The following is an 18,500-nucleotide window of genomic DNA, read 5'->3' as shown; positions in this document are numbered from 1 at the left end:
AAAATAAGTGGAGAACTTTGACAACTCAATACTAAAAACACAGATAACCCAATTAAAAACAGGCAAAGATCCAAATAGACATTTCTTTAAATAATTACAATAATTACTAATAAGCAAATCCCCATCATGAACAACAGCCTTGTCATGGCGAAGGGGCTTGTTTAACTCAATGACACTATGAGTGGTGCTGTGCAGGGCCACCCAAGACAGACAGGTCACACTGAAGAGTTCTGACAAAATATGGTCCACTGGAGAAGGAAATGGCAACCCAAGCCAGCATTCTTGTCAGGAAAACCTCATGAACAGTATAAAAAGGCAAAAAGACAGAACACCGGAAGATGGACACCGCCCCCCTCCAAATCAGAAAGGGTCCAGCATGCTATGAGGGAAGAGCAGAGAGCAATTACTAATAGCTCCAAAAAGAATGAAGCGGCTGGGCCAAAGCAGAAATGGTGCTTAGTTTTGGATGTGTCTGGTGGTGAAAGTAAAGTCCAACACTATAAAGAACAGTAGTGCATAGGAACCTGGAATGCTAGGTCCATGAATCAAGGTAAACTGGACACACTCAAGTAGGAGATGGCAAGATTGATCTACAGATCGAGAATCCCCAAAATGGTGTTATTTATCCTCAACACCGTTTTACTAGACCACAATCCAGGAGACTAAAGCTTTAGTTACTGACACCTCTGCCTCAACTTCAAGGCGTCTGACAGCTGTCTGTTGACATCTGTCAGACAGAATCAAGTCTGCACGTGGGTTGGGCTATTTCTTTTTTCCCCTTCTTAATTTCTTTTTACAGTTTTACTGAGATGTAGTATTTCCTATACCATAAACTTCACTCTCACCATGTTTTTTAAACTATGACTTCATTCACAACACTGACATTTTTTTAAAAAACTCTTAGGACAACTTAGGAATCAATGAACTAAAATGGACGGGAATGGGCAAATTTAATTCAGATGACCACTGTGGGCAAGAATCCCTTAGAAGAAAACGAGTAGCCCTCATAGTCAACAAAAGAGTCCAAAATACAGTACTTGGGTACAATCTCAAAAATGAAAGAATAATCTTGGTTCATTTCCAAGGCAAACCATTCAGCATCACAATAATCTGAGTCTATGCTCCAACCACTTAGGCCAAAGAAGCAGAACAGTTCTATGAAAACCTACAAGAACTTGTAGATTTGACACCAAAAAGAAAATGATGTCCTTTTCATGATAGAGGACTGGAATGCAAAAGTAAGAAGTCAAGAGATACCTGGAGTAACAAGCAAGTTTGGCCTTGGAGTACAAAATGAAGCACTGCAAGGCTAATAGAGTTTTGCCAAGAGAATGCACTGGTCATAGCAAACACCCTCTTCTAACAATACAATAGACCATTCTACACGTGGACATCACCAGGTAGTCAATATTGCAATCAGACTGATTATATTTTTTGCAGATAAAGATGGAGAAGCTCTATATTGTCAGCAAAAACAAGACCTGGAGCTGACTGTGGCTCAGACCATCAGTTTCTTATTGCAAAATTCAGACTTAAATTGAAGAAAGTAGGGAAAACCACTAGACCATTCAGGTATAACCTAAATAAATCCTGTATGATTATACAGGGGAGGTGAAGAATAGATTCAAGGTATTCCATCTGGTAGACAGAGTGCCACAGTTCTTCAAACTATGGCCAGAGATTTGTAACACTGTACAGGAGGCAGTGACCAAAACCATCCAAAAGAAAAAGAAATGCAAAAAGGCAAAATCGTTGTCCAAGGAGGCTTTACATATAGCTGAGGAAAGAAGAGAAGTGAAAAGCAAGCGAGAAAGGGAAAGATATACCCAACTGAGTGCAGAGTTCCAGAGAACAGCAAGGAGAGATAAAAAAGGCCTTTTTAAATGAACAATGCAAAGAAGTAGAGGAAACCAACAGAATAGGAAAGACTAAAGATCTCTTCAAGAAAACTGAAGATATCAAGGGAACATTTCATTCAAGGATGGGCACAATGAAGGATGGAAGCGATACAGACCTAACAGAAGCAGAGGAGATTAAGAAGAAATGGTAAGAATACACGGAAGAACTGTACAAAAAAAAGTCTTAATGACCCACGTAACCAAAATGGTATGGTCACTCACCTAGAGCCAGACATCCTAGTATGTGAAGTCAAGTGGCCTTAGGAAGCATTACTTACAAACAAGCTAGTGGAGGTGACAGAATTCCAGCTGAGTTACTTAAAATCCTAAATGATGATGTTAAAGTGATGCACTCAATATGTCAGCAAATTTGGAAAATATGTCAGCAGTGACCACGGGACTGGAAAAGGTTAGTTTTCATTCCAACCCCAAAGAAGGGCAATGACAAAGAATGTTCAGACTACTGTACAATTGCACTCATTTCACATGCTAGTAAAGTTATGCTCAAAATCCTTCAAGCTAGGCTTCACCAGTATATGAATAGAGAACTTTCAGATGTACAAGCTGGGTTTAGAAAAGGCAGAGGAACCAGAAATGCAATTGCCAACATTCACTGGATGATGGAGAAAGCAAGAGAATTCCAAAAAACAACTACTTCTGTTTCACTTACCACACTGAAGTCTTTGACTGTTTGGATCACAACAAACTATGGAAAATTCTTAAAAAGATGGTTTCTCTCCTGAGAAACCTGTATGACGGTCAAGAAGCAACAGTAAGAACCGGACATGTAACAATGGACTGGTTCCAAATTGGGAAAGGAGTACATCAAGGATATATATTGTCACCCTGCTTATTTAACTTATATGCAGAGTACATCATGTGAAATGCCACACTGGATGAAGCACAAGCTGGAATCAAGATTGCCAGGAGAAATATCAACAACCTCAGATATGCAGATAATACCACTCTAATGGCAGAAAGTAAAAAGGAACTAAAGAGCCTCGTGATGAGGCTAAAAGAGGAGAGTGAAAAAGCTAGCCTGAAACTCAACATTCAAAACTAAAATCATGGCATCCGGTCCTATCACTTCATGGCAAGTAGAAGGGGAAAAGTGGAAGTAGTGACATATTTTATTTACTTGGCCTCCAAAATCACTGTAGACGATGACAGCAGCCATGAATTTAAAAGACGCTTGCTCCTTGGAAGAAAAGCTATGACAAACCTAGACAGCACATTAAAAAGCAGAGACATCATTTGGCCAACAAAGATCTGTATGGTCCAAGATATGGTTTTTCCAATAATCATGTACAAATGTGAGAGCTGGACCCTAAAGAAGACTGAGTACTGAAGAATTGATGCTTTCAAACTGTGATACTGGAGAAGACTTTTGGGAATCCCTTAGACTGCAAGGAGATCAAATTAGTGAATCCAAAAGGAAATCAACCCTGTATATAGTCATTGGAAGAACGGATGCTGAAGCAGAAGCTCCAATATTTTGGCCATTTGATGCAAAGAGATGACTCACTGGAAAAGATCCTGATTCTGGGAAAGGCTGAAGGGTGGACAGGGTGGACTGCAAAGAGATCAAACCAGTCCCTCCTAAAGGAAATCAGTCCTGAATATTCATTGGAAGGACTGATGCTGAAGCTCAAGCTCCAACACTTTGGCCACCTGATGTGAAGAACGGACTCACTGGAAAAGACCCTGATGCTAGGAAAGATCAAAGGCGGGAGGAGAAGGGGATGACAGAGGATGAGATGGTTGGATGGCATCACTGACTCAATGGACATGAGTCTGAGTAAGTTCCAGGAGTTGGTGATGGACAGGGAAGCCTGGCGTGCTGCAGTCCATGGGGTCGCAAAGAGTTGGACACAACTGAGCAACTGAACCGAACTATTACTCACTTAATACCATTGTATCATGACTGATCAACAGAAAAATAATAGAATTCTCTATCACCAAAGCTACCATTTAATAAGAAAACCTATAATCACTTTTTAAAATCCAGATGCATATCAGAATTACAAATGCCTAGGTACTGCTTTTTTTGTCCAAAGCTCCAGATATGTTTCTAATGAGCAGCCATGTTTAAAACCAACCAGACTAGATGATGATCTTTTACTTTCATCTAGTTTGTTTCATCTTTTCTTCATACTCAGTGCTCCATTTCATTCAGTTTAGGTTTTCCAATTTCTCCATCTATATTTTTTTATGCTCTCTCTCAAGCCTTTATCAAGCACAGCAGAAAAACTTTTGTATACATATATATATATGTTATGCATAATATATGTATTTTAGAAAACTTATGAATTTTCACCTAAAAAATTTATGACATTTTGATTCCACTTGTTTGACTTAGTATGAAGAGAATGCTAGATTTCTAATTTTAAAAAAATAGATGCAACAAGTAACAAAGGTTTACTGTATAGCACAGGGACCTATAGTCAATATTTTTTAAGAACCTATAATGGAAAATAATCTGAAAAATAATATGTATAACTGAATCACCTTGCTGTGCACCTGAAACATTGTAAGTCAACTCTACTTCAATAAATACATGTATTAAGAAAAACTCATATAAGTAATTATGAATAATCTGTACACAGAACATTAGAATAATTACAAAGACATCAGAATGTGTTAATTTTGAGTACTGGCTTACATAAAAAATTAAGGCATACATAAAATTAGATCAATTAAATTAGTATTTATGACAATAAACCATAAGTGATGATATCATGTTTTCTTGTTTCACACATAAAATTGCCCTTATACTGAGGATGTCTAAAAACTCCAAAAGTTTCATTCAAAATAAGTTAAAGGGTAGAAACCTACATCTAAACCATCCTAAACTTCATAAAGATTAAAATTCACATTGAAAAAGGGTTTAATTTATAAGAATTCTCTTAATGAGGAAATCTAATATGGTTAATGAGCAAATGTGAAAGCTCACTTGAAATGACATGTTTGTTGTAAGCATTAAGTAGCAGATATTTAAGTAGGAGACCAAATGTAATCACTGGGATCAAATACTGTGAGGATTCCTCAGGCCTTTGGAAGCTTCTGGTCTACCCAACCAGAGATCAAATGGATTAGAAAACCTTCAAGGGGTAAAGGCTATTTATCTTGGTAGAGTATCTTTCAGCAGATGGATAGTCACGAGTATGAGCCTAACATCTTTCAACTATTCTTAAACAGACTTCAACTTAATCTGACCTCATAGAGGCTAGATTAGCCCAGGAAAAGACCTTATCCTCAACAGGTGGTTATGAATAAACCTGGCCTAAGATGTTCTGAACGAAATTGCCTGGGTGTCCATTTCTTGCCAGAGTACAATTTTATCACATCCAATTGCAGTATTTCATTCTAACTTCACCAGATAAAAATAGCTGAGCTAATCTATTATCAGATATATATATATGGCATGTAGGCCTGATAAATCTTAGCTATAAGACAAAAAAAAACAAATTTTATAGTTTCTGTGATACATTAAGTGAGTTAATGTAGACTTGCCATATGTTTTAGATATAATGTGCTATAGTACTATTTGTTATGTGATGAATTTCTCTATAGTCTTTTCTGTCACATCTAAGAATCAGCCTCACAAAATTCATATCTGCAAAGGCTAGAAATAATAAACAAAAATATAATAATATTCTAATATTTTTCCTGAATAAAAGACAAGTTTTAAGCCTTAAAACAGAAGAATAGGTTATTGTCTTTAAAAGATTTTTGCAAAAATAAAAAATAAGAGCAAAAATCTCTCATGTGCCAGGCTCTGTTTTAAGTACTTTATCTACGTTAACTCACTTAATCCTCGTGACAGTCCTGTAAGGTAAATATTATTACTGTTTCACTTCAAAACTAAGGAAACTGAGACACAAAGAGGTAAAGGAACTTGCCAAGGTCACACAAAGAGTACCAGATGGGATATGAATTTAGGCAGAATAGTTCTAAAGTCCCTGTTCCATCCCATCTCATCCAGTCTGATGGTATAATAATCATTCATGTGGCATTTCATAAAGAATCTAGAATATCATCTAAGGTCAATAAGTAAACACATTAACATTTACCTCTTCAAAAACAGCCCTGGAAAAGTCCCCACAGCGTAATGTGCCATCATAGCTCAGTGACAGCAGGTGAGCCGGATTGGCAGGTGAGAAGTAAAGACAGCTGACCGGCTGACTGTGGGGCTGAAAAAGATAAACTCCATCCTCTTTAGGTTGGTGAGTCTGGAAGAGAGTTAGGGGTAGGGAGAGAGAGACAAAAACTGGTGAGAAACAGTAATATATTCTATGTCATTAAGTCATTAAAATATTTTTGTCTGTATTATATTCAGTCTTTTCTCAGTCTATTATATACCCAACCTCCCAATTAGAAAGTCAGAACTAGAAACTTTAGACTCTAAGCTATTTTCCTAATTTTCAATCCAACAGAATTAAGTCTCATTTATTTTAACAGTTTCCAGTTTTTTACCACTAGACAACTAGTTTTTCATAATGCAGAGGGGAAATAATTACTGCTTATTCTGACTTCATTTCATGAAATCCTCAGGAAATGTGAGATTTACTTTTTATTGCACACACAGGATAGTTCCTTCCTACTAAAATACATCAACATTACTTCTACTTTGCTTGCTAAGTATGCTTCTCTATGAGTATATCATCCTGAGCACAATTTTCGTAAGTTGTTTGGTTCTGGCCCAAAATGATAGTTTTTAAAATATTTTATCCCCTAAATACTCTGGCCACCTGATGCGAAGAGCTGGCTCATTGGAAAAGACCCTGATGCTGGAAAAGATTGAGGGAAAGAGGAGAAGGGGGTGGCAGAGTGAGGGCAAGAGGAGAAGGGGGCGGCAGAGGATAAGATGGTTAGATAGCATCACTGACTCAATGGACGTGAGTTTGAGCAAACTCCAGGAGATATTGAAGGACAGGGATGCCTGGCATGTTGCAGTCCATGGAATCACAAAGAGTTAGACACGACTTAGCAACTGGAAAAAAAAAAAAAAACAAATCCCCTAAATACCCCATGAAAAATGCATGTATTTGAATTTCTGTAGTAATATTACTGCTTCTAAAGATTATCCTCTCACTACTGGATTATCAACTCTGAAATCATGTTTCGAATTTCCACACTATATTCCTATACCACATGTTATACTATGAACCAACAACTATCATCTCCAAATCTAGCCTGGTCTGCTCTGAAATACTCAAGCACCGTTTTTGTCTTTTTTATTTAAGTTTTTAAAGAGAAAAAAATTTTAAAGGAAAGAAAGAAAAATTCCTTTTAAAAAAAGGAAAAAAATTACAACCACACATACTCCTCCTCCTACCCCGAGTTAACCACTGTTAACACTTTGGCATATTTGTCCACAGCATATATTTTTTAGAAAAACAATACGCTCCAGACAAAAGTTCTGAAAAATCATTCAAAACCCAAAATTGACCAAAATTATCACTGAAATATTGAGCAATCATTATAGATGTCTTTACATGTAGTTACTTATATAGACAGAAGGACAGAGAAGATTTTTGGGGGGGTGGGATGGGGAAGGCCACTTTTAATAGTATTAAATTTAACTATACTTTAAAATAATAAAAGAAAAGCAAGCTGAAGGAATTTTTGAATTTCAAGTATTTCTTTACAAGAGTTATCTAAGAAGGAAACAGTATAAAGCATAAAGCCCTTACAGTCATTAAGCTTTATTTTTAAATTTAACTATGGATGTCTCAATTTTAAATTTCTATTGATTGAGGACACTATTTCCTCCCACCCTCCAATCTCCCCTTTTTCCATCTCTATATTTAATTTTGTCCAGTTTAACAACATTCATATCTAGTTCTGTAACCATAATTCATATTGCTGTTTAATATTAGTTCTTCATTTAAATGGATTCAATACTCAATCATCGATTCTTCTGTCAAGCTTCTTCACTTGTGAATTCTTAATTTTGACTTACTTTTAACTGGCTGAGATTTTCTATCAAGCAGTTTTTTCCAGATGAACTCATAGGTCTTGAATTTCTTGAGTTTTTTCACATGTGAAAATACCTACCTGCTGCCTTTACATAAGAATAATATCTTGGGCTACCTATGTATTCCAGGCCACACTTCCTTCCCTCAGAACTTTGTAGACATTACATAAAATGTTGTAGAAAACTGAGGCAAGCCTGGCTTCTCCCCTTGAATATAATTTGTTTTTCCTACCTGAAGAATTCTTTGTCCTTTAAGCTCCAAAGTTTCCGAGAACATTTCATACATTTTCAAATGTGCCAATCCAATTCTGGCTTTTCCCTTAAGACTTTTTTCATCTGTATTTAAGATAACCTCAAATCTTTCCTTTAATATCAGTAATTTTATTTTCAGCAATGTTTATTCTGTTCCTTCTAATTTATTAGTTTCACTGATTTTCAATTTGTTTCCTTAGTTTTGCTGTCTCCTTCATTCCGTTGTTTGTTATCTTATCTTTGAGCCTTATTTTACCAAAATTAATGCTGTTATTAACTTGCTCCACAGCATCACTGTCCAAAAGAACTTTCTGAGATGACAAAAATGATATATGTATTCACTGTCCAATATGGTATCCACTATTCATGTGTGGCTATTAAGCACTTGAAATGTGCCTGGTAGAACTGAATTTTCTATTTTAATTACTTTAAAAATAAACACAGGTAACCTTGCTTTTCAAAAGTTTGCTTTGTGCTTTATACCACTTCGCTCTTACAAAACACCTATGTTAACAACTATTTTCGCTAACTGAAGGGAATCCAAAAAGGATTTTCGTTTTTATGAGAAAAGGTGAAAAATGAAAATAGTATTCAGCATTTGTTTTGCAGGAAGCTGTTACAGAGGCAGCGCACCCCAAGCAGCAAGAGTGGCACCACCAAGCTCTGTCCCAGGGAACTTACACTCAGGATCTCAGCATGAAGCCGCTCTTAGCTCTGAACTGTGTCTGACAGCATCTGTACCTTATCTTGATTTATTCTGTGCATTTATTAGCAAGACACCTTAAGGTAATTGCTTCTTGCATTACACCATTTGAGCTTACAAACTGTTTCATAGTAATACTCTACTGTTGGATAAGGTGGAGAAGGAAATGGCAACCCACTCCAGTATTCTTGCCTGGAAAATCCCATGGAAGGAGGAAGCTGGTAGGCTACAGTCCATGGGGTCACAAAGAGTCGGACACGACTGAGTAACTTCACTTTCACTCTGGATAAGGAGGGAAACCTGCAGTTCAAATTTCATTTCAGTCCAAAAATACCAAGTTAGGTGTACATCTAACAACTTCAAACCAAAATGAGTCCAGGACCAGTTTGTTTTGCGCCTAGAAATGACTGTCTGTACACACTGGATTGGATATGAAAACTGAAAGTACAAGTACCAGTAAAGACGATTACAGTAATCCCAAAAAAGAAAATGGAGCCCTCACTAATCTGCTGTTAGCCAGGACAGGAAAGAGAGGGCAAAATCATTAAAGGGTTTTACTAGACATAAGGAATGAAGGGACAACCTAACTCTTCCATGCTTCCTCTTGCTTTTAGGATAAAAAGCAAAATTCTCAACAAAATTTATAAAGGTATACATCTGACCTCTTCCCACCTCTGTATTTCCCCCCTACTCCACTCATCCCCTCCATCTATGCCTTTGTTGTCCATGCTCCAGCCACACAGGCATTTTTTCAGGTCTTTGAATGTATCAAGCCGGCACCCTACTGCCTAAGGTCCTTAACATGCTGTTCCCTCTTGCCTGAAATGCTCTTTTCCCTTTCTTTGCTTGGTTTATTCCTACTTAGCTTTCAAATCTCAACTCAATTCTCCCTTCTTCAGGGAAGCCTTCCCTGATCCTCCAAATTAGGCCAGTCTACCTGTTACGTGATAATACCACTCTTCCTTCACTCCATTAATCAGAGTATATAATCCACCCCACTTATCAAACATATAATTACTTCATTCATGCTGCTTTTGCCACTAAATTCCAAACCCTATGAGAACATGGACAGTCTTTCCTCACAAATATGGCTGGGGCATCATTAGAAGAGTACTTAACACAAAACACTCAGTTAGTGTGGAATGAATGAATGGGTACACGGGTGACCAAATGAATGACAACGCAACTTTTGACCCTAGGCGAGACTAGGAATCTTATGAAAAGTTAAGTGGAAAGCTGAGGGCGTACCAAGGCAATTCAATGCAGCAAAGGAGTCTTTTCAACAGTGCTGGGACAACTGGACATACACATATGAAAAGAGGAACCGGGGCCCTTACCTCAGAGCATATACAAAAACAATTCAAAGATTATAAAAATAATACTAACTCAAGGTGGATCAGTGAACTAAGTGTGAAAGCTTAAACTATAAAAATATTTAGAAAAGTACATAGGAGAAAAACTTCCTGACTTTGGGCTACATGGATTTCTTAGATGACACCAAAAACACAATCCATTAAAAATTTGATACATTGGACCTCATCAAAACTCAAAACTTTGCACTTCAATAGCATTAAGAAAATGAAAAGACAAGGAGAAATATTTGTAAATCAAGTACCTGATAAGGATTCGCATCTAGAGTATACAAGGAACTCTTAACAACTCAATAAGAAAACAAAAAATCCAATTAAAAAAATTGACAAAAGATCTGAATAGACATTTCACCAAAGACATCCAAATGGCAGGATAAGAGCCTCAACATCATTATTCATTAGACAAATGCAAATCAAAACCACAGGGAGATAAAACTTCACTAGGAAAATACACCCACTTGAAAGACTATAATCAGAAAGACAGACAATAATAAATGTTGGTGAGCATGGAGAGCCTGCATACATTGCTGGTGGGAACAGAAGATGGTGCAAACTCTTTGGAAAGCAGTTTGGCAGTTCCTCAAATGTTAACCAGTTTCCATATGACCTAGCAATTCTATTCCCAGGGACCCACTCAAAAGAAATGAAAACACATTTCCACACAAAAATGTGTACACAAATATTTAAAATCAAATTATTCAGAACAGCCAGGAAGTGGAAACAACCCAAATGTCTACCGAGTAATAAATGCATAAACAAAATGTTGTATAATCAAACAAGGAAATACTATTCAACAATAAAAGACAGAGGTGCTGATAGATTAGCATCTACGAGCATGTTATAGTAACACAGATACACCTTAAAACCATACTAAAAGAAAAACACCAACATAAAAGACCATGTATTCTATGATTCTACTTATATGAAATTTACCTAAAAAAATGCAAATTTGTAGAGATTTGCCCAGGGATAAGGGTAGAAACAGGGATTAAATGTAAATAGCCATGAGGAATCTTACAAGAATGATGAAAATGTTCTAAAACAGAATTATGATGATAGTTACACAACTCAATAAACTTACTAAAAATCATTAAATTGTACATTTTAAATGTGTGGATTTTATAAAATATGAATTATACCTCAACAAAACTAATTTAAAAACAAAAACTAGGGGAGGACTCCCCTGGCTGTCCAGTGGCTAAGATGCCCCACTCCCTGTGCAGGGTGGTCGGTTTGTTCCCTGGTCAGGAAACCAGATTCCACATGCCAAAACTATGAGTTCACATGTTTCAACTAAAGATCCCGCGTTCCGCAGCTAAGAGCAAAGAACCCATGTGCCACAACTAAGACTCAGCACAGTTAAATAATAAAAATAAATATTAAAAAAAAAAAAAACCTAAGGAAGTTGGGGAGTGAGAACAGGATAGCTAAGACACTGGCTTTAGACTTGCTCAGTCTGTTGAGATAACCAGGTGTCCTGAAAAACTAGAAAGTTGATAAAAACATTGGACTGCAGACATCCAGTAAAAAAGATTTTTGGAGATCAGAAAAGACATGACAAATGGACTGTTCTACATGTCTTCAACTCTGTGCTATATATCAACATGCACCCTGAAAAGATACTCACTTGACTATGCTAATTCTGTTTTTCCTTTTCTAAGTTCTTCAACAAATAGTCTATCCACAGTTTTCATTTCTTCTTCTACTTCATTTTTTTTTTTTAATTTTTGTTTTATTTATTTTTGGCTGCACTGGGTCTTCATTGCTGCATGCGGGTTTCCCTACTGCAGTGAGTGGGGGATACTCTTGCTTGGGATGCTCAAGCTTCTTATCGCAGTGGCTTCTCTTGTTGCAGAGCACAGGCTCTAGGCACTCAGGCTTCGGTAGTTCTGGCTCACAGCCTTAGTTGCTCCACAGCATGTGGACTCTTCTGGAACAGGGATCGAACCCGTGTTCCCTGCGTTCACACGCAGATTCTCATCCACTGCACCACCTGGGAAGTCCCCGACCCCATACTTTTTTAATCTCCTATAAGTCTCTGTTCCTTCCTTACCTTACTGTTGAAGTTATTCTCTCAACTCACTAATCATACCCTATGTCGAAACTAACATCCCTTTTTTCTGTTCCCATTCTTTTTGGTGGTCGTTTAGTCACTAAGTCATGTCCAACTCTTGTGACCCCATGGACTACAGCCCTCCAGGCTCCTCTGTCCATGGGATTCTCCAGGCAAGAATACTGGAGTGGGTTGCCATTTCCTTTGCCAGGGCATCTTTCCAACCCAGGAATCAAACCTGTGTCTCCTGCATTGCAGGTGGATTCTTTACCAACTGATCTACAAGTGAAGCCACCCATTCTTCTTAAGTCCTCTGGAAAAAAGCCCTGTCAGACTCTCATGCTTGAAATTCATCTCTTAGCTTATACAATCTTATACTATTTCTGGTCCTCGTCCCACTTCCCTGCTTCTGTTTTCTTTACCAAATCCTTTCGCCTCCTACCCCTACTAACATCTTATCAAAATAAGCAAGAACCTATGCACTCAAAATAAAAGAGAACTTGGTTGTTATTTCTTCTCTTCTCACAAAATTCATTTTATTTATTAACCCCAACCCTCGACAAATTAACCCCAACCCTCAACAAGTCACAATGGCTTCTCCATCTCCATTAACTGTCCTTAAGGCATTTTTCATGTCTTTGTTCTACTTCCCCAATTAGAAAATAAATTCAGGGCTTCCCAGGTGGCTCAGTGGTCTGCCAATGCAGGAGACATGAGTTCAATCTCTGATCCGGAAAGATCCCATATGCTGCAGAGCAACTAAGCCAGTGTACCACAACTCCTGAGCCTGTGCTCTAGAGCCCGGGAGCCACAACTACTGAGCCCATGTGCCACAGATACTGAAACCTGAGCGCCCTGGGGCCCATGCTCTGCAACAAGGCGAGCCACCGAAATAGGAAGCCTGAGCACCACAGCTAGAGAGCAGCCCCGGCTCACCGAGACTAGAGAAAAGGCCAGATAGCAACGAAGACCCAGCAAAGCCAAAAATAAATAAATACATAAATTCAGAGAATATTAACTTGGCTTTATTCAATTTTGTAACCACTAAAAGCAATCAATGCATTATTATATATGCAATGAATGAAATTTAATATCAGTTTCTGACTCATCAAAAACGACTAGGATCATCCTAAGATCATCCCTGGGAAGATATTTTGATCCAGTTTGAAAATTATATTTTAAACATAATTAGAAAACTAAGAACTTGCTATGATCTTTTCATATATACATTTAAAGCTGTAATAAAGTTTCCTGGCAGGCATTTATGCCCAGATGACTAATGATATTCAAGCTAAAAATGTTAGAAGTTTTATAAAGTAAATTTAAATTCCTCTAAGTTTCTAAAATTTGAAATCACAAAGCACAAAACTATATATCTCAAGTAACATCTAGAAACACATGGCTCTAGGCTATTCTTCCGCAGACTATTTCCTTTAGTCGAATTTCAGTACCTTCAAAAAATTAATAATAACTTACCAAATCCCAAAGTCCAACTTGCCCAGATTTGGCCCCAGCTGCCACCAAAGTTCTCATTTCCGATGGGTGGATGGCCATTGAGGAAATTGAGCCTCTGGTAACTTTACAGACAGTATCTTCACTAATGACCATGCCATTTAAATGGACTTTGTAGCTGAGAACATTAAAAAGTTAAACTTGAGAAATAAAACCAAACTCAATGGTCAAAACAATAAAAGGTGATTCAAAAAAGAAAAGTAACAATAAATGTGGGAAAATATTCAACTTCCTGGCAACCAAGGAAATCAAATTAAACAGCAGAGTACTATTTTTCACTCATAAAAGTTAATAGGCTATAGTTAAACATTCATATATACTAAACATTCATATATACTAACAGCAGAGTAAATTCATATAAGATTTTCAGAAATTAAAAAAAAAAAAAGATTTTGGAAAACAATTTGGCATGTCCTAAAGGGGAACCCAGATAACCACAATGGTGTGATCACTCACCTACAGCCAGATATGCTGAAATACGAAGTCAAGTGGACCTTAGGAAGCATCATTACAAAATTAGTGGAGGTGATGGAATTCCAGTTGAGCTATTTCAAATCCTAAATGATGATGCTGTGAAAGTGCTGCACTCAATGCCAGCAAATTTGGAAAACTCAGCAGTGGCCACAGGACTGGAAAAGGTCAGTTTTCATTCCAATCCCAAAGAAAGGCCATGTCAAAGAATGCTCAAACTACCACACAATTGCATTCATCTCACACACTAGTAAAGTAATGTTCAAATTTCTCCAAGCCAGGCTTCAGCAATACGTGAATCGTGAACTTCCAGATTTTCAAGCTGATTTTAGAAAAGGCAGAGGAACCAGCGATCAAATTGCCAACATCCATTGGATCATCAAAAAAGCGAGACAATACCAGAAAAACATCTAATTCTGCTTTACTGACTATGCCAAAGCCTTTGACTGTGTGTATCACAACAAACTGTGGAAAATTCTGAAAGAGATGGGAATACCAGACCACCTGACCTGTCTCTTTAGAAACCTGTATGCAGGTCAGGAAGCAACAGTTAGAACTGGACATGGAACAACAGACTGGTTCCAAATAGGAAAAGGAGTATGTCAAGGGTGTATATTGTCACCCTGCTCATTTAACTTAAATGCAGAGTACATCATGCAAAATGCTGCACTGGAGGAAGCACAAGCTGGAATCAAGATTACTGGGAAAAATATTAATAACCTCATATACGCAGATGACACCACCCTTATGGCAGAAAGTGAAGAAGAACTAAAGAGCCTCTTGATGAAAGTGAAAGAGGACAGTGAAAAAGTTGGCTTAAAGCTCAACATTCAGAAAACAAAGATCATGGTATCTGGTCCCATCACTTCATGGCAAATAGATGGGGAAACAGTGGAAACAGTGTCAGACTTTATTTTGGGGGGCTCCAAAATCACTGCAGATGGTGACCACAGCCATGAAATTAAAAGACACTTACTCCTTGGAAGGAAAGTCATAACCAACCTAGATAGTGTATCAAAAAGCAGAGACATTACTTTGCCAGCAAAGGTCCGTCTAGTCAAGGCTATGGTTTTTCCATTGGTCATGTATGGATGTGAGAATTGGACTATAAAGAAAGCTGAGCACCGAAGAACTGATGCATTTGAACTGTGGTGTTGGAGAAGACTCTTAAGAGTCCCTTGGACTGCAAGAAGATCCAACCAGTCTATCCTAAAGGAGATCAATCCTGAGTGTTCATTGGAATGACTGATGTTGAAGCTGAAACTCCAATACTTTGGTCACCTGATGCAAAGAGGCTGATTCGTTTGAAAAGACCCTGATCCTGGGAAAGATTGAAGGCAGGAGGAGAAGGGGACGGCAGAAGATGATGGCATCACCGACTCAATGGACATGAGTTTGGGTAAACTCTGGGAGTTGGTGATGGACAGGGAGGCCTGGAGTGCTGTGGTCCATGGGGTCGCAAAGAGTTGGACACAACTGAGCGACTGAACTGAACTGAAAGGCTATAAAAACATCCACAATGTTTGACCTCACTTCTGGAATCTATCCTAAGGAAATAATCCACTATCACAATATAAACTTCAACAGATACACAAACACACAACACTCAAAACTAAACAGAAAACAACTCCAAATATCAAGAGGTTAAGCAAATTTCATCTACTGAATGAAATATTACTCAATTATTCCATAAATTTAAAGACTCTAGTAACATCCAACCACAATGTTAATGGAAAAGCATAATGCAAAACTGTACATATATTAAAACATAATGAAGCAAAAATGTATGTATTTATACTCGTTTATTAAACACTGAATAAATATATATTATGCGCCATGTACTTTTCTGGTTACTGAGATAAAATCCATGCATTCATGAAGCTTGTGTCCCAGTGGTTTTTTATATAGCAATATGTGAAAGGAAATACACAAAATCTTGTTAGGGTAGAAACATGATGGATAATTCTTTTCACCTCATTTTCAAATTCCCTCTAATGGTATATAGTCTTTATAATTTAAAGATCTCAGGAAATGTAAAACAAAAGCAAGGGATTTTAACTCACCTTTTAATGCTAGATAATTCCTTCTCAGTGTTTTTACTTCTTGTCTGAAACAACGAGCGAAACGAAAGTACTAAATTAACATATGCACTGAAATTTGCTTAAACGCTTGGGTTTACCCTCCCAAGTGATACCTTGCTCATTTCTGCCCAAGTCTGCAAAAATCCTTTAAATAGTGCATTGTCATCATCTTGATTTTCAGGAGTCATTTCTAAAGGCCCAGGAGGTATCAAAGGCTGTTATAAAAAGTAAGAAGAAAAAAAAACTTGGTTGTCACTCTGCCTTAGAATTCAAGCTTAAGGTTTCTCTTTACTTTCAACATCTACAACAGGGGTGCCATATAGTTAGCAATCAAAAACAGCTGTTCAATGAATGAATGCCAAGTATCCTGTAAAGTAAAAACATGTATTATCTCATTTAATTCCCTTAATAATCCAGTGAATGAGATACCACATTTCAAAAACAGTGGAATGAAACAGAGAAGTTAATTTATCCAAAGTTACACTGCCTATAAACAGAGTTGCTAGGAATTGATTCAGATCAGTTCAATTTCATTACTCAAAAGTTATTACTCTGTATCACTTTTTTATATCAAGGATTATAACCCACAAGTCATGAAATCATTTTAATATGTTATAACCAACACTGTGTTTTATTGAATGAGAAAAGAATAGACCAGAAAATTCAAAAGTACATCATATGTAGTAAGGGTTAAGCATCATTTCACAAAAGGTTTGTTTCAGTTTTGTCTGTGTGTGCACGCACGCACACGCACGTGGAGTGGATTCAATGTAAATTATTTCTTATCATGGATGCATAGAGGCTTCAAAAAATGAGCTACTCTCTCTGTAGCAACTTAATTTTCAATTGGCTCTCAAAGCACCAGGCTAATGAGTACTATCTTCCAAGTTATAACTAAGCACTTAGATGTAAAGTATTAAAAACAGTAGATGCTCCTGAATAAAAAATAATCTTACTCAGACAATAAATTTGGTAAATAAACTCTTTCCACTCACTGACAGCATAAATTAAACCACAGTATAGGACCCCCATCATTATTATCACATATTATTATTAATACTACCATTTATTGCTTACTAAATAATATAATACATTCAATATAATGTAAGGACCTTTATCCCTCATGATACCCCTTGTGAGAGGTTTCTGTTATTGTTGCTATTTTAAAAATAGGGAAACTGAGGCTCGGAATGGCTAAGCAATTTACCCACAATCCGACATAGGTAAGTCTGCAGAAATATATAATCCAGTCTTTCATGAGTTTGAAATCTTACTCATTAAACCATATTAGTTAGTTAGTCCAGTCGCTCAGCTGTGTCCGACTCTTTGCGACCCGATGAACCGCAGAACGTCAGGCCTCCCTGTCCATCACCAACTCCCAGAGTCCGCCCACACCCATGTCCATTGAGTCGGTGATGTCATCCAACCATATTAAACCATATAACAGCCAAGTATTAAATTAATGAAGTACAAATTAAACATACTTTACTGACTTTTTACTCTACTTTCAAACACTTCAAATTTTTCAGTATTTTATTAATATATTGTATTTGTACTCTTTCTTACATTTTCATCTACTTCTAATACTGTCTGGATTGGGGCTGCTGGCAATGGGACTCCTGAAGGATCAACTTTTAGTAATCGCATTGACCTTCTACATCCAGTTTCATTTTCTTTTTTCTTGGGTTTCTTCCTAAGGAGTGGAAGGAAAATCATGTTATACTCATAGAAGAGTTATATGTATTTATTACTACCAAGGAGATAACTTCTAGTAATGTATCTCACACATATAGTCAAACATTGCAAAGATATATATACATACCTACATTAATTTTAATTAAAAGTTTGGAAACATGGTAACTGTTCACTATGGGGAGGTAAGGGGTATTAAATTAAGACATATATATCTAGTCAACTATTAAGCAGCCATAAAAAAAAAGAATGAAATAGATCTCTATGTGCGACATGAACTCTAAGATATAAGAAGCAAAAGAGAAGGTACCGTATATGTTGAATATGGTTACATTTGCTTTTTTACGAAATATATACATTTGTAACTGGTAAAATTACCAATGGAAGAATATCCATGAAAATATTAACAGTGGATTACTCTAGGAAGAAGGGTGGAGAACTAAGGTCTAAACTTACAAAAAAAAAAAAAGACTTGACTATTTCATTGC

General features: G+C 37.0%; 1 protein-coding gene across 8 annotated transcripts in view; it reads right to left on the bottom strand.

Moving 5' to 3' along the window:
* The window catches only part of WDR76 (WD repeat domain 76), a 54,164-nt gene that overhangs the window by 10,832 nt on the left and 24,832 nt on the right, over positions 1-18,500 (bottom strand). For all 8 annotated transcript variants that reach the window (XM_059879443.1, XM_010817299.4, XM_059879444.1 and 5 more), the window contains 5 exons: positions 17,887-18,013; positions 16,434-16,535; positions 16,303-16,346; positions 13,733-13,886; positions 5,972-6,130 (listed from right to left, as the gene is read on the bottom strand). In XM_059879443.1, coding sequence (XP_059735426.1) covers positions 5,972-6,130; positions 13,733-13,886; positions 16,303-16,346; positions 16,434-16,535; positions 17,887-18,013 — 586 coding nt within the window. The remainder of the gene's footprint in view (positions 1-5,971; positions 6,131-13,732; positions 13,887-16,302; positions 16,347-16,433; positions 16,536-17,886; positions 18,014-18,500) is intronic.

The sequence above is a fragment of the Bos taurus genome, chromosome 21 (assembly GCF_002263795.3).
Source record: "Bos taurus isolate L1 Dominette 01449 registration number 42190680 breed Hereford chromosome 21, ARS-UCD2.0, whole genome shotgun sequence".
Lineage (NCBI taxonomy): Eukaryota > Metazoa > Chordata > Mammalia > Artiodactyla > Bovidae > Bos > Bos taurus.
This window is presented reverse-complemented; position numbering and strand designations above follow the sequence as displayed.